This window comes from Schistocerca cancellata, chromosome 1 (genome assembly GCF_023864275.1).
Source record: "Schistocerca cancellata isolate TAMUIC-IGC-003103 chromosome 1, iqSchCanc2.1, whole genome shotgun sequence".
NCBI classification, from domain to species: Eukaryota; Metazoa; Arthropoda; class Insecta; order Orthoptera; family Acrididae; genus Schistocerca; species Schistocerca cancellata.
This window is the reverse complement of record NC_064626.1, coordinates 568,232,926-568,247,554: the sequence shown is the minus strand read 5'-3', so window position 1 is coordinate 568,247,554 and position 14,629 is coordinate 568,232,926. Positions and strand designations below refer to the sequence as shown.

At 37.5% G+C, this 14,629-nt stretch overlaps 2 protein-coding genes across 4 annotated transcripts in view; one reads left to right on the top strand and one right to left on the bottom strand.

The window, feature by feature from the left end:
* The window catches only part of LOC126181485 (guanine nucleotide-binding protein-like 3 homolog), an 87,944-nt gene extending 79,924 nt beyond the window's left edge, over positions 1–8,020 (bottom strand). Inside the window, exons 1-2 of the mRNA XM_049924775.1 lie at positions 7,862–8,020; positions 7,678–7,785 (exon numbers count right to left, since the gene is read on the bottom strand). Of these exons, the coding sequence (XP_049780732.1) occupies positions 7,678–7,785; positions 7,862–7,880 (127 nt within the window). The 5' untranslated portion in view covers positions 7,881–8,020. The remainder of the gene's footprint in view (positions 1–7,677; positions 7,786–7,861) is intronic.
* A 181-nt stretch (positions 8,021–8,201) lies between these two features.
* LOC126181449 (cyclin-G-associated kinase) overlaps positions 8,202–14,629 on the top strand; it is a 245,441-nt gene continuing 239,013 nt past the window's right edge. For all 3 annotated transcript variants that reach the window (XM_049924773.1, XM_049924774.1, XM_049924772.1), the window contains exons 1-4: positions 8,202–8,661; positions 8,879–8,940; positions 9,720–9,779; positions 10,044–10,158. In XM_049924773.1, coding sequence (XP_049780730.1) covers positions 8,526–8,661; positions 8,879–8,940; positions 9,720–9,779; positions 10,044–10,158 — 373 coding nt within the window. In that variant the 5' untranslated portion in view covers positions 8,202–8,525. The remainder of the gene's footprint in view (positions 8,662–8,878; positions 8,941–9,719; positions 9,780–10,043; positions 10,159–14,629) is intronic.

Sequence of the window (14,629 nt, the reverse complement as noted above, 5' to 3'; positions counted from 1 at the left end):
GCAATAAAGATCTGGGTGTGCTGGAGAATTCGGTGATGGCAGAAGCGCATTGCTCCTGTTTTGGAAGTAGTAAATTGAAAACCGTGGGGAGGGGTCCAAGATTCGGCTTCCCTTAGTGTGCCCTATAGTTTACATTCTGTGACATTTACATTTGAAGAACCATAATAGATGCAAAACTAATCAACATATAGGCAAGATCAAACTCATCAACATATAGGCAAGATCAGACTGTAGGGGCCACAGCCTCTATAAATACTTTAACCGCTGTTAGGAAAAAGGTTACCGTCAGAACAGAACTTGGTATGTCTGTAATTTATGTGTGTGGGAAAGAGAGAGAAGTAACAGAAACAAACAATGACATAACAAAAATCTGGGCAAAAATCTGGAGGGTGTGGAAGTACGACTGTTTGAGAGTTCCATAAAATCACCAATGAAATACATAACAGTTGATACTGAAACTGGTAATTTTATATCTGAATTCATTCCAATATTGGGGGGGGGGGGGGGGGGGGGGAGCAGCAGCACATCAGATGTTGCCGCAAGTGAAGGGGCCATTAGCAAATTAGGTGGATTTTGATACCACAATCCACACAGAAATTGGATAGAAGCCTCATTCATAGTCTTGCGAGTCCAATTGTTTTCTGTTCACCAGTAGTGCGAACTACTTGCACAGAACCAAACAATGGAAACTCCAAGTTGTAATATCAACAATACAAGGGAAAGATAGATTGCTACTTGCCATAAAGATGACTAGTTGAGTTTCAGACAGGCACAATGACAAGACAGTTAAACATTTAGCTTTTGGCCGATTTTGGAATTAAATTCAGATATATAATTACCAATTTACATTATGATGCTCTAATTTATCAACTGCTAACACATTTCATTGGTTGTTTCCCGAAATTATTTATACAGTTGTACTTTCAAACATTAAGACTGAGATTGGAACACCCAAAAAATGTGGTTAGAAGGTGATAATTTTTTGTAAATTAACAGCTTTGATTAAGATTACTAACAAAAGACTGTGGTTCTGTATTGGTGAAAACTTGATAAATAGCTTATCCATTTCTATTGTTGTACATTACTGGTTCAGCAGTATTTGAGAATGGCATGTGACTGGTTTGTTAAGCACTTGATTGTGTAGGAAACATGGTACTGCTTTTTGTGCAAGATAATATGAAAGAGATAAAAGTGATATTTGTAACAATGTTTTGTGACTGGAAAAAAGCAAAAAAATGTAGCTACATCAAATGTTGCGTCAGGTTAATGACTCACAAGTGCAACCTTAGACCAGTATCACTAGCAGCATTGTTGAGTACATTCCATTTTATTATCGTTCTAATAACATCCATTTCATTCATGTCATATTGTAATATATTTGGGCTGAGCTAATAAGAAAAATCACCTGCAACTTAAATTTTATGTAAAAAAGAAATGAGTTACATTAGAGAGTACAGTTACTGCTTCCAGTGAAGTACTGAACGAAATCAGATTGCTACTACTGTTCTCATGGATCAACGTACAAACTCCACACAATGCCCTCTAAAATTCAGCTTGATTTCTGTAATAAGCTTTGCAATATCCATAAATAGAAGACTAGTCTTCTGGGAATCTAGTTTCCTGCACTACTATTCTAGCTGTTGGGTGGAGTGCTAGAAAGTGTATTAAGTTCACCAAGATTTCTGGAAGTAGCCACTGCAGCTCCACTGAATAATTTACATATGCCATACTTTTGGGACGGGTGGGGAGAGGATAGGGGGAGTTGAAAAGGTAAAAATCTCATGATTTAATGTCAACTGATACAACCTGTTGCAGGATTATTCTCAATTTGGATCATTTCTATAGGTGACGTTTGGGTCCAGTTTAATCTTTCCCTTCACTTACTTCGCTTCTCTTCTCTTCTTTTCCTTTTGAGATTTTAGTTTCAAGTGGGAAATGCCTGGGTGGGCCTCAAACTGAAGGTGAACCAGCCATGCTACAGCCCATTTACCATGCCTCCTTCAGCCACTGACTATTGTAGAGGCATGGGGTGTTCCTGCAGGCAAGTGGCAGCATTCCTCCAAAGAGATATCTGTCAAGGAGGATACCGCTCTACTCACATACGGACACCAAAGTCCTCAAGCTAGAGGTTGAAAGGCTTTCTTGATGGGAATGTGGTGTGAATGCAAGCCTATTTGGCCCTAGTGTAGAGGGGAGATTCAGAACCATAATCCTTTGTTTGTAATCTTAATCAAAGGTGTTAACTTACAAAAAATTATCATCTTCTAACAGTATTTTTTGGGTGTTCCAATCTCAGTCTTAATGTTTGAAAGTACAACTGTGTAAAGAATTTCAGGAAACAACCGATAAAATGGGTTAGCAGTTGATAAATCAGAGCATCATAATGTAAGTTGGTAATTCTATATCTGAATTTAATTCCAAAATTGGCCAAATGCTAAATGTTTAACTGTCTCTTCATTGTGCCTGTCTGAAACTGTCATCTTTATGGCAAGTAGCAATCTATCTTTCCCTTATATTGTTGTAACCATGCAAACTGAGCATGATATGTAGTCATTTGTACAGATTTTCAACATTCATGTTCCTTCAGAACTGCAAAGTACATTAGTCAGTCAAGCATTCTATATACTTTACGACATTGGAAGTCAGTAAGCAGGAATAACAAGCTTCCCCACAGTTAATCAATATCAGGAGTTTTCCACATTCAGTGTTTTGTGCAATGGTCAACCAGTCTCCACAGATTGTGTCGCTCGTACAGTATAATGTGGGAGAAGTGGTGCATATGGTTTTACTTCACATTATCGGCCTTTGGACCTCACTGGACACAATGGACAAAGTGGCTCCACATTTTTCTAAGTTAGGCCGTAATTCTTCGCCTGTTTTTAATCTAAGGTCACAATGAAAAATTAGATCTTGCCTCATGTTGAGCTGTTATGGAGAGCAATTCTGATCAGGACATAACCAAATTTGTTACATGAGAAGTGGGCCTGTGATTGCTTGGAGATGACATTTTGATTAATATTGATCCACTTCTCATTTTATTTACTGAGGCTGTTTCAGCACGCTTATCTTCAAACTGCTGTACAAAGAACAATTTGGTTTTATATTAAAGGATGATTCACCATATGATTTGAAACAAAGCAAGCATTGGGGAGTATATTTTTCCAATTGCTTCTTGAATGAGTTTTCCTTCTGTGAAATTGTTAGGGGAGGATATTTCTTAGGATTGTAACTGCCTAATCTTTTAGGTGAGACTAATGACAGTGTACAACCAGCAGTTTGGTGTTGTTTAAGTCTCTTCATTGTGACTTGACTCCCCCCCCCCCTCTCCCCCATAGTTTTGCACACAACAGGGGGTCTCCTATCACCAACAGTCTACCACAGCAATTCCTACCTGGCATGAGTAACCACTGCACATAATCCACAGGAACTACATATGACCTATATATGACAAACACATGCTCCTTGGCATATATCGAAAGGTGACAACAAAGGCATCAAAATTGTGATCCCTGCATAGTCAAGAGTCTACAGTCGTGAAGACTCCCACTTACAAAGGGCTGGCCTTTGTTTTGAGTTTTCAGCATTTTACACTAACCACACATAACAGGTAAATAAGATGGAGTTTCCCATCTCGTGGGACACAATCCTCTATGGGCAGCCTCCCCTGCACAGCCTGCACTACTGAAAAACTTTTGAGAAGTGGAAGATCTATAGCCCACTAATGGACTATAGATCTTCACTTCCAGAAAAAGAAAAACGAGGTATAGAGTGAGGGCAGTCTGCAGTCAACAAATATAGCATTTGTACAACACTTGAGGCTTTGCAAAACATCTGATCCAAGTAATGTCTGGATATAAATTTCTTTAGAAGTTAAGACTCATTTACCAACATCGAATTCTTAATATCTACAGGTCAACAGAAGTAAAATCAAATATTTGTTGACATCTATGATAAAACAAAAGAAGACTCCATTGTCAGCACATAGCCCTGAATTATCATTAATTTTGCAAAACAGATTTATATGTTATCTCTGTTCTTTAGTAAGATTGTAAGAAAGAAAGAAAAAACAGTTTTGGGTATGAATTGCTTTTAGTAGTTACAAAAACACACATCCTTCCAGAGGGACATCAGAACAATAGGATAACTTTTTGTGAAGTTTAAACTTGGAACAGTTAACTTGTTTGGGTATTGTTATTGTCAAATAAACACCAATAGATTTGGGTTATGGGTTTAAATCAACTAATAACTACAATGAAGTAACAAAATAATCTTAAAAATATTTTATTATGTAACTGTATGATCAGATTTAGCAACAAACATGAATGGGTCCACCACATTTTAGGCACATTGTAGTAATCTTTTTGTTTCAATTTCAACATTTCTGTTGCTTTTTTTTGTTTCCTCACCCACTGGTAATTCAGCAATGTAATGTTCCCTTCCATCAAACCGAAAATCTTGTTTTGCCTTCTTACTCGGACACCCTCTGTTGGCAGTCACTCTTTTGCTACTTGCAAATGTTGCACTGACAATTTGAAGACAAAGTGTCAAGTGATCTATGGCTTCTTCATTGTGCTTGTAAAGATCCCATGCATTTTATTCTGCAATGTCTATGAAATGTGCGATGATGTGGAAATACTAATTTTTCCCTCTTACAGAGCATCTACACAAGGATACATTTTGATCAGCTCAATCTACAGCCGCCATATGAGTGCTGCAGAAATTAATAGGTTAGACCGAGACACCCTAATCCTTTTCTTTTGTTTCCTGTAAAATCTTGCTACAGAACACAATGATTGAACTCTGTCAAAGTTAGTGGCTACAGTAAGAACATTACTGTTATTCCGACGAACAATGGAAATCACTAATGCTTGGTTGAAACAAACTTCATGTGATCACCTCTTTCCTTTTATCAGTGTATCTACAAAAGATAGAGCACATTTCTTAACACTGTTACCTCTTATTTTTCCAGCTGCTTCCAGACCCCTCTCGCACAGTAATGGGTGGATTTTCCCAAAACGGCCCCATTTCTCTAAATTACCTATTGGAAAAGAAAAAGTCACACCGATCTCTGGACTTGACATTTGCTGTGAGGTCATTGTGACTGTCTTTATCTGACTGAGTATATTTTTCTGTGTGATACTGTCACATAACCACTTAGCAGAAGTATTGCACAATAAGCGGCAACATCTCACCATATGAATAATTACTTAGTCTATTTCTTTTGGCTGCATACTGATTTGCGTAAGTGGCCATCATTTGAAGTACTTCACTATTAAAAAGCTGTTTGAAATATTCAAACGGTGTTCGCACTTCCTTCATGTCAACTGTACACATTAGTGGCCATTCAGTTGTTGGGTTATCTACTACTCCATTTTTTCAATTATACTTATTGAGATTTTGAACTTCTTTCTTTGGCAGCCTTTCTGCTTTGTTTGTTTGTTGTTGCTGTTTTACTGCCGGAGGATCCTGGAATGGCATCACAGGTTAAGGATTGTTTTGTGCTGTCTTCACAACATTACGATAGGCAGTTATGTCCAAGTCACAAAGTGCAGTAGCACTGAGCTGACATGCTAGTAATTTATCTACACTGGGATTTTCTTTGACACCCGAATCTTTGTCTGTTATAACATCGTTTGAATTTAGAGGAGGGTGTAATGTTACATCCACACCAGTATTTGTGACTTCATATTATTTGTTTCTAAAACGTCCAAAAGTACCAACAATGAACATCTTTTTCTATGAATATAAAATAGTACCCTGACACCATTCTGGAAGGATGGTTCAAAACATTACTGAATTACAACTGACACGACTTTTCAATTGTTATATAACCCTATAAATATATGGTTTACTCTTTTAAGATGTTACGTTAACAGTTTCAGAATTACAGAGACAATATGGAAGAAAATATACATACCCCCTCAGTAACTAGATCAACCAATTCATCCATTGTAAAACTGACCTTGTTTTCAAGAGACAATTTCTCAGTAACCGTAATGGATAGTGTCAAAATGACTGTGGCAGTGCATTTCTGACACAACTTAAAAATGCACTACAGCCCACTGCGACAGTGCATTATTTACAGAAATAAATAATTTCAAGATTGAGTGATATCATCTTCCAAAAGAACATCAGGGTTATCTGGGTTAAGGTTCAAACTAGTGGATAAATTAAGACAGGTGATTAGGAGTTTGCTCGCATACGTTAAATTAAGATTCCAGTTCAAAATGAAAATAGATGAGCTTTACTTTTTCAGTCTATGAAAATAATGAAATCCAAAGCCCTGTCATATCTAACACACACCTATATCATTTGCCTAATGTAACATACCCTTTTCACTTACATATTAAGTTAGGACAAATGATGTAGGTGTTTGTTCGATATGACAGGACTTTAGATTTCATTATTTTCATAGGCTGAAAAAGTACAGCACATCTGCTTGTCTTTTTTTCCAATTTTGGACTGGGATATAATCTAATGTGTGTGAGCAAACTCCTAATCACCTGTGTTAATTTATCCATTGAGATTTAGAGAAGGTGCCTCTTGACAGGCCATGTTATTTTTGGATTTATTGTGCAATAATTCCAGTAGGAATGGCAAGACAACAAAGCTATTACCTTTATAAAAACACCAGGAACTACTGCAAAGAAGAATAAAAAGACATTCTGTGCCCTAAAGTAGAACCAGGACCTGAATCATAACCACAAGTCAGTGACAATGAGGATCCCAAGGAAAACCTGACCAACAGATATTCCAGAACCAAAGAAGAAGAGACAAAGACACTGTTTGTGTTTGATCTTGAATGCCTTCAGAAAAAAGTATTTTAGAAGTGGAAAATCAAGTACTTTGGCACTATAAAATTGGGATCTATTTTGGGAAGCTCTGTGAATTCAAAATTTTAGGCATCTTTGGGCCCAATAATGACTTCACAATTGAAATTAGGTCTAAAAGATGACATAATGAAGAGTAAAAATAGGCTACCAATATTTTTACCAATAATTATGTGAGGGAGTCAGCATTTATGTCTGCTTAAAAATGCACAGCAATTGGAATACTGATAGTACGTGTCAGAAAAGATTTTGCAATAGGCTACATTATATCCCAGGCAATCGGTAACATTGAATATTCTTGTATAAGTGTATCCAACAAAATATTTAGCATAACTCGATAAATGTAACCTTTCATACTCAATTTTGTTTGGTTGTACTGTACATCAGGCTATCACTGTGTGTGTGTGTGTGTGTGTGTGTGTGTGTGTGTGTGTGTGTGTGTGTGTAAACTTAGTAGGAACTTGAGGTGGAATGAACAGAGAGGCTCAATCTTGTTTACAAATCACTCATACGACCCTTCCAAGTATACTGCTCAAGTATTTGTGGCCTGTAACAAATAGGACTAGCAGGGGATATTTAACGTATACCAAGAAGGGCAGCACAAATGGTCACAAGTCTGTTTCACCCGAGAGATCTAGGAATATATTAAAACCTCCTACATATCGCTCCCATAGGGCTCGTGAGCAAAAGATTACATTAATTACAGCACATATAGGGACATCTAAACAATCTTTTCCCAACACTCTATGCTTCAATGTTACGGGAAAAGCCCTAATAACTGGTACAGAGGGAGGAACACACTGCCATGTACTGAACAATGCTTCGCAGCGTATATAGAAGTACTTACTCTTCTTAGGGTTTTTCTTCGCTTCTCGTCTCAGTTTTCTGTTATGTTCTCGTACTTTCTTTTCAATTTTGTACCTCTTCCGCGCAGGAATGCGCTTGCTGGTCTTTTCTAGTGGACATCACAATGTATCATCAACATTTCAACATCTATGAAATACTGAACATCATATAAGTATATTACTTACTCAAGCATAGTTTGGCCATGTTGTTCACAAAACTTTAAAAAAACTGAGGAAAGCAACACATCAGTCGAAACACTCACATTACACAATACACATCAATTTCAAATTCGCACGTGTGTGGGATTGTGGATGTTTACGAAGTGTTACGGAAAGAAGTTCATCGCTAAAGATATGTCACTCATTTTAATGTTTTGAACATATGGAAGAAGTCTATTCGGTCGCTCTTCGATTGTTACCAACATTTAAAACATTTGCGCATATCGAATGCAGAGAATATTCTGAAAATATTCCGTTTTAATGATTTTGAATGAAGTTACTAGCTTTTAGCTGTGATTGAAGCCGAAGAAAGATTTCATTTTGATTACCGGGCTTCATAACAAGAAAGAGTATTTGGCTAGCACAGTTGTTGTCTTTCCTGTACCATACTGACGCGTCTGCAACAACCACAAAGCTAACAACTTGACAAACTAGCAGATATTTATGGTTTTTACGTGACTGGATTGATTTCCGTATTCTTTTTCTCAGACCAACAATCGTTATTATCGAAGTAAAGATCTCGATTTTCTGTTGACCGGAACTTAAGGGGCCGTACGCTTAAGGGGGTTGGTGGAGTGGAGTTGTTATGCTGCTAAGGAAAGTTGTGTAGTAAAAGTATTTTTTTAAAACCATGTCTGAACTCTTCAGATCGGCAATGGGTTATTTTAATAGCAGTACATATGCAGTAGGAGCAGAAAATGAGTTAGTTGGGCAAATAGTGGAATTAGGAAATGTGAAGCTGCGAGTGAAAAAAGTCATAGCAGAAGGCATGTATAATCTTATTTTTTCTCTTAAAATTTTTTTTCCTCTTGGCGGTACAGTTAGAGAGATTGAAAACCAAAAGACATTGCTTTCCTGTACCATAGTCCAGACTCCTGATGATACTCTGACAGAAAATATAATAACGCAACTGTCAAATAACTTGTGTTTGACGTTTCATGTGGGCATTAACATTTCTGATATATTTTTTTTTTTAAATTGCAGGAGGATCGGCTTTTGTATTCGTAGCTCAGGATCCAAGTACGGGGAAAGAATATGCTCTGAAGGTAGGTGCTTCAACACAAAAAATATCACAGCGAATTGATCGTGTACGCGATATATGGCACATACAAGTAAACCTGTCAGCTGAACGTATTGTCACATCGTGCCATCCTGAGCGCTGTCATATGATGCAAGCTGTCAACGTGCAAAGCAGAGAGGTAGCACTATGGTAACCAAGATGATGGTTTATCATTGTTGCTGGCAAATATAAGTCTTTGTTTTTGCAGTTTGAACACTTTGGCACTTTCCCTTAAGCAACTGTAGTGTGTATTCAGCCATTGTGCCTCGTAGAGCCCATTGAAAAGGAGAAACTTCAGTGGTGTGGAATGAGTCTTGGACATACATTAAAATGAAACAAAGACATCATAGAAAGTTTGTCTAAACATGACATGAAAAATCTCCTGTCGTTTGTATTATTGAAAGTACACTTAAACTGCACCGTAAAAAATGTTAGCCTATTTCGTAAAGCCTTTGGGAACTGGGCAGTATGAGACTAACACAGTTTTGAAGCAGCAACTTTTTGATTTGAAACAGTAACTTTTTGAAAAAGAATTTTTTTGTAAATAACTATTTTAAAACCAGTTACTGACAACATTGTAGCAATTTTTGTATGAGATTTGTTTCCTAATTTACTTCTTGTGTGAAGTATTTGAGTGCTTCACTGAAAAGATTTTCATGTTTTGTGATGTATTCATTTTAAATTTTCTCTGTTTGGAACTATGTATTTATTAAGTAAAACATTTCAGAATATTTCATCAAAATGTCAAATGTTTTCTTTTTGCAGAGACTTATGGCAGCAGATGAAAATACAAACAGAAATATTGTACAAGAAATAACAATACTTGTATCCTTTAATTTAGGACAACATTAAGTTTTATTTCTGAAGGAATTCAATGTTTAACAAAGTATTTTCCAATAAATGCAATCTCTCTCTCTCTCTCTCTCTCTCTCTCTCTCTCTCTCTCTCTCTCTCTCTGAGTAAAGTCCACTTATCTAAGTTTCAAATTGTATTCGACATTAATATTTGCTAGATACTTCAATGCTTTGCTGTATGATAATCTCCCATATGTTTAAAAATCTTCCCTGTTGCCCTTAACATTTTACTCAGAAGAAACTTTCAGGGCATCCAAATATTCTTCAGTTTTTATCAGCAGCCTGCATTGACAAAACAAAATCTAGCAATGGGATGACAGAATATCTGTTACTAACTGAACTCTGCCAAGGTGAGTCTTGCAAAAACAGACACAATGTCCAGACAGCAACTATTGAGTAATCATAACTATTTTATTCCAGTCACATTCATCACTTAATATTGTTTTCTATTCAGTTGCAACTGTAACTGAAGTTAATAACTAGTTATAAAGAACCAGTAGTAAGGCGACTAACCTTTTTTCATGTACCCTGCTCCTAGGGTGCATGGCAGAACTACTGTTAGCAATTGTATGTTACATGTGGTATTCGTTTTTATGTGAGCTGTGAAAAGGGTGCTGCTGTTATATTACCACAGGAAACCATTACATAAGTTGTAGGACTGTAAGATTTCTTCTGTCATAGTAATCATTATACTTCATTATATTTCAACTTCATCTAGCACACTTTAATTTATATTTTTATTTTTATTGTTTGTAAATTACTTGGTATTACAATTTGGATGAATTGACAAGTTCATGAATCATGTCTGATGGCTTCTTTGACTACTTCTGTACAACTCCTTCTTGTATCATCATTTATCCTTGGAGAAAGTCAGCTTTGAAGTATAAAACCTGCTGGTAACTCCCCCCCCCCCTTTTGCATGGGACATCACAAAACTTCAGACTTAAACTGGAATTCAAGTTGCATAAACTAAGGGCCATAAAAATGTATGATTATTATTAATTACGGTACCAGAACATCACATTTGTTGACACTGCCAGTTGATGACAAAACTGTGACTTTCTCATCAAACCCAAATCTCTGGCTACGCTACAGGTCAACCTGTCACAACTAACATCCCAAAAAGTGACATAAAATCAAAATAACAAGTGTTAGTGTTGATATCTCTCTCTCTCTCTCTCTCTCTCTCTCTCTCTCTCTTTCGATCTCTCTGCTCACATATGTTGCAAGTCACAATATCAGTATATCACGGCTCAAAGCTGACTGCCAGCTACAAATGACGTCATAAGTCTGTGCAGAGGCATACATGAGCATCTGCAGAACACAAATAAACTGGATGATATTAAACTGTCAGCAAATTGGCATTACAAGTAATGTGGTTAGCTGTGGCTCATACACTTACATCATATATGGAGAAGCGTGTGGAGAAAGGAAAAGCTACAGAAAAAAAAGCAGTTTGCACAGAGTCCTTGTGTAATGTCATATATGTGAAATCAAGACAAATTGTGTGTGGAAGTTAATATCTACAAGGTCATCAGCTACTTAAATACACTTCAATTTTGCTCACCACACTAATCTGCTTGTGACCGACAGTTGCCACAAGTAAAATGAACACCCCTTACATTTCATCAACAGGGCTGTATCCATACTCTACAGACCACTGTGAAGTGGATAGCAGAGGGAATGTTCCATTGTACCAGTTATTAAGTTTCCTTCCCCTTCCATTTATGTATGGAGCGCAGGAAGAATGTTTGGTTGAATGGCTCCATACACGTTGAAATTATTCTAATCTAGTCATCATGATATCTCTGTGAACAATATGTAGGGGGATGTAGTATGTTTCTAGAGTCACTTACAGGACACACAATTGGGAGGACGATGGTTCAAACCCAGGTACAGCCATCCGGATTTAGGTTTCCCATGCTTTCTCTAAACCGCACCAGGCAAATGCTTGGATGGTTTCTTTGAAAGGACGTGGCCAATTTCCTTCCCCATCCTTAACACAATCCGAGCTTGTCCTCCATCTATAATGACCTTGATGTTGACGGGACATTAAACCCAATCTTCTTAGAGTCATTATTTAAAGCTGGTTCTTGAAACTTTATCAGACGTGTTCTGGACAGTTTACATCTATCTTAAAGAGTCTGCCAGTTCATTTTCTTCAGTGTCACTGTACCATCCTTCCATGGGTCAAACAAACCCTTCTTGGTATACACTCAGTATCCCCCATTATTCCTATTTGGTACGTGTCCCACACACTTGACCAATGTTACAGAATGCATCGCATGAGTAAATCTCCTTTGTAGACTGATTGCACTTCCCCAATAATCTATCAACAAGCTGAAGTCTACCATTTGCTTAACCCACAAAAACACCTTTATGATCATACCATTTCATATCCCTACAAAATGTTACACCCAGGTATTGGTATGAGTTGGCTCATCTCAACTGTGATTATCTGATATTACAGTTATAGGATACTCTTCCCATGAACCATGGACCTTGCCGTCGGTGGGGAAGCTTGCATGCTTCAGCGATACAGATAGCTGTACCTTAGGTGCAACCATAACGGAGGTGTATCTGTTGAGAGACCAGACAAATGTTTGGTTCCTGAAGAGGGGCAGCACAATTTTCAGTAGTTGCAGGGGCAACAGTCTGGATGACTGACTGATCTGGCCTTGTAACATTAACCAAAACGTCCTTGATGTGTTGCTACTGCAAATGGCTGAGAGCAAGGCGAAACTACAACTGTAATTTTTCCTAAGAGCATGCAGCTTTACTGTATGGATAAATGATGATGGCGTCCTCTTTGGTTAAAATATTCTGGAGGTAAAGTAGCCCCTATTCGGCTCTCTGGATGGGGACTACTCAGGACGATGCCGTTATTAGGAGAAAGAAAACTAGTGTTCTTCGGATCGAGGTGTGGGATGTTAGATCCCTTAATTGGACAGGTAAGTTAGAAAATTTAAAAAGGGAAATGGATAGGTTAAAGCTAAGTAGTGGGAATCGGTGAAGTTAGGTGGCAGAATGATCAAGACTTCTGGTCAGACAAATACAGAGTTATAAATACAAAATCAAATAGGAGTAATGCAGGAGTAGGTTTAATAATGAATAAAAAATAGCACAGGTAAGCTACTACGAACAGCATAGTGAATGCATTGTTGTATAGACACAAAGCCCATGCCTACCACAGTAGTACAAGTTAATATGCCAACTAGCCCTGATGAAGAGATTGAAGAAATGTATGATGCGATAAAAGAAATTATTCAGATAGTGAAGGGAGACGAAAATTTAATAGTCATAGCAGACTGGAGTTCGATAGTAGGCAAAGGAAGAAAAGGAAAAGGAAAAGGAGTAGGCGAATATAGAATGGGGGTAAGGAATCAAAGAGGAAGCCACCTGGTTGAATTTTGCACAGAGCGTAACTATTAATTAACTAATTAATCATAGCTAATACTTCGTTTAAAAATAGTGAAAGAAGGTTGTGTACATGGAAGAGGCCTGGAGACACTGGATGATTTCAGATAGCTTATATAATGGTAAGACAGAATTTTAGGAACCGGGTTTTAAACACTTAAGACATTTCAAGGGGAAGATGTGGACTCTGACCACAATCAATTCTTTATGAACTGTAGATTAAAACTGAAGAACCTGCAAAAAGGTGGGAATTTAAGGAGCTGGGACATGGATAAACTGAAAGAATCAGAGATTGCAGACAGTTTCAGAGAGAGCATTAGGGAACAGTGACAAGAATAGTGGAAAGAAATACACTAGAAGAAGAATGGGTAATTTTGAGAGATGAAATAGTGAAGGCAGCAGATGATAAAGTAGGTAAAAATGAGGACTAGTAGAGATCTTTGGGTAACAGAAGAGATACTGAATTTAATTGATGAAAGGAGGAAATAAAAAAACGCAATAAATGAAGCAGGCAAAAGGAGTACAAACGTCTCAAAATTGAGATCAGCAGGAAGTGCAAAATGGCCAAGCAGGGATGGCTGCAGAACAACTGTAAGGATGTAGAGGCATATATCACTAGGGGTAAGATAGATACTGTCTACAGGAAAATTAGAGAGACTTTCAGAGAGAAGAGAACCACTTGTATGAATACCATGAGCTGAGATGGAAAACCAGTTCTAAGCAAAGAAGGGAAGGTAGAAAAGTGAAAGAAGTCATGGCTGCAAAATACTAATACGAATTCTTTACTGATGGATGGAAAAACTGGTAGATGCTGACCTCAGTGAAAATGAGTTTGGAGTCCATAGAAACGTTGGAACACCTGAGGGTATACTAACCCTGCGACTTAGCTTAGAAGAAAGATTAAGGAAAAGCAAACCTACATTTCTAGCATTTGTGGACTTAGAGAAAGCTTTTGACAATGTTGACTGGAATACTCTCTTTCAAATTCTAAAGGTGGCAGGAGTAAAATACAGGGAGCGAAAGGCTATTTACAATTTGTACAGAAACCAGATGGCAGTTATGAGAGTTGAGGGGCATGAAAGGGAAGCAGTGGTTGGGAAGGGAGAGGTTTGCCGATGAAATTGTAATTCTGTCAGAGACAGCAAAAGACCTGGAAGAGCAGTTGAAAAGAATGGACAGTGTCTTGAAAGGAGGATATAAGATGGACGTCAAAAAATGCAAAACAAGGATAATGGAATCTAGTCAAATTAAATCAGGTGATGCTGAGGAAATTACATTAGGAAATGATACACTTAAAGTAGTAGACGAGCTTCACTTTTTGGGGTGTGAAATAACTGACAATGGTCGAAGTGGAGAGGATATAAAATGTAGACTGGCAATGGCAAGGAAAGTGTTTCTGAAGAA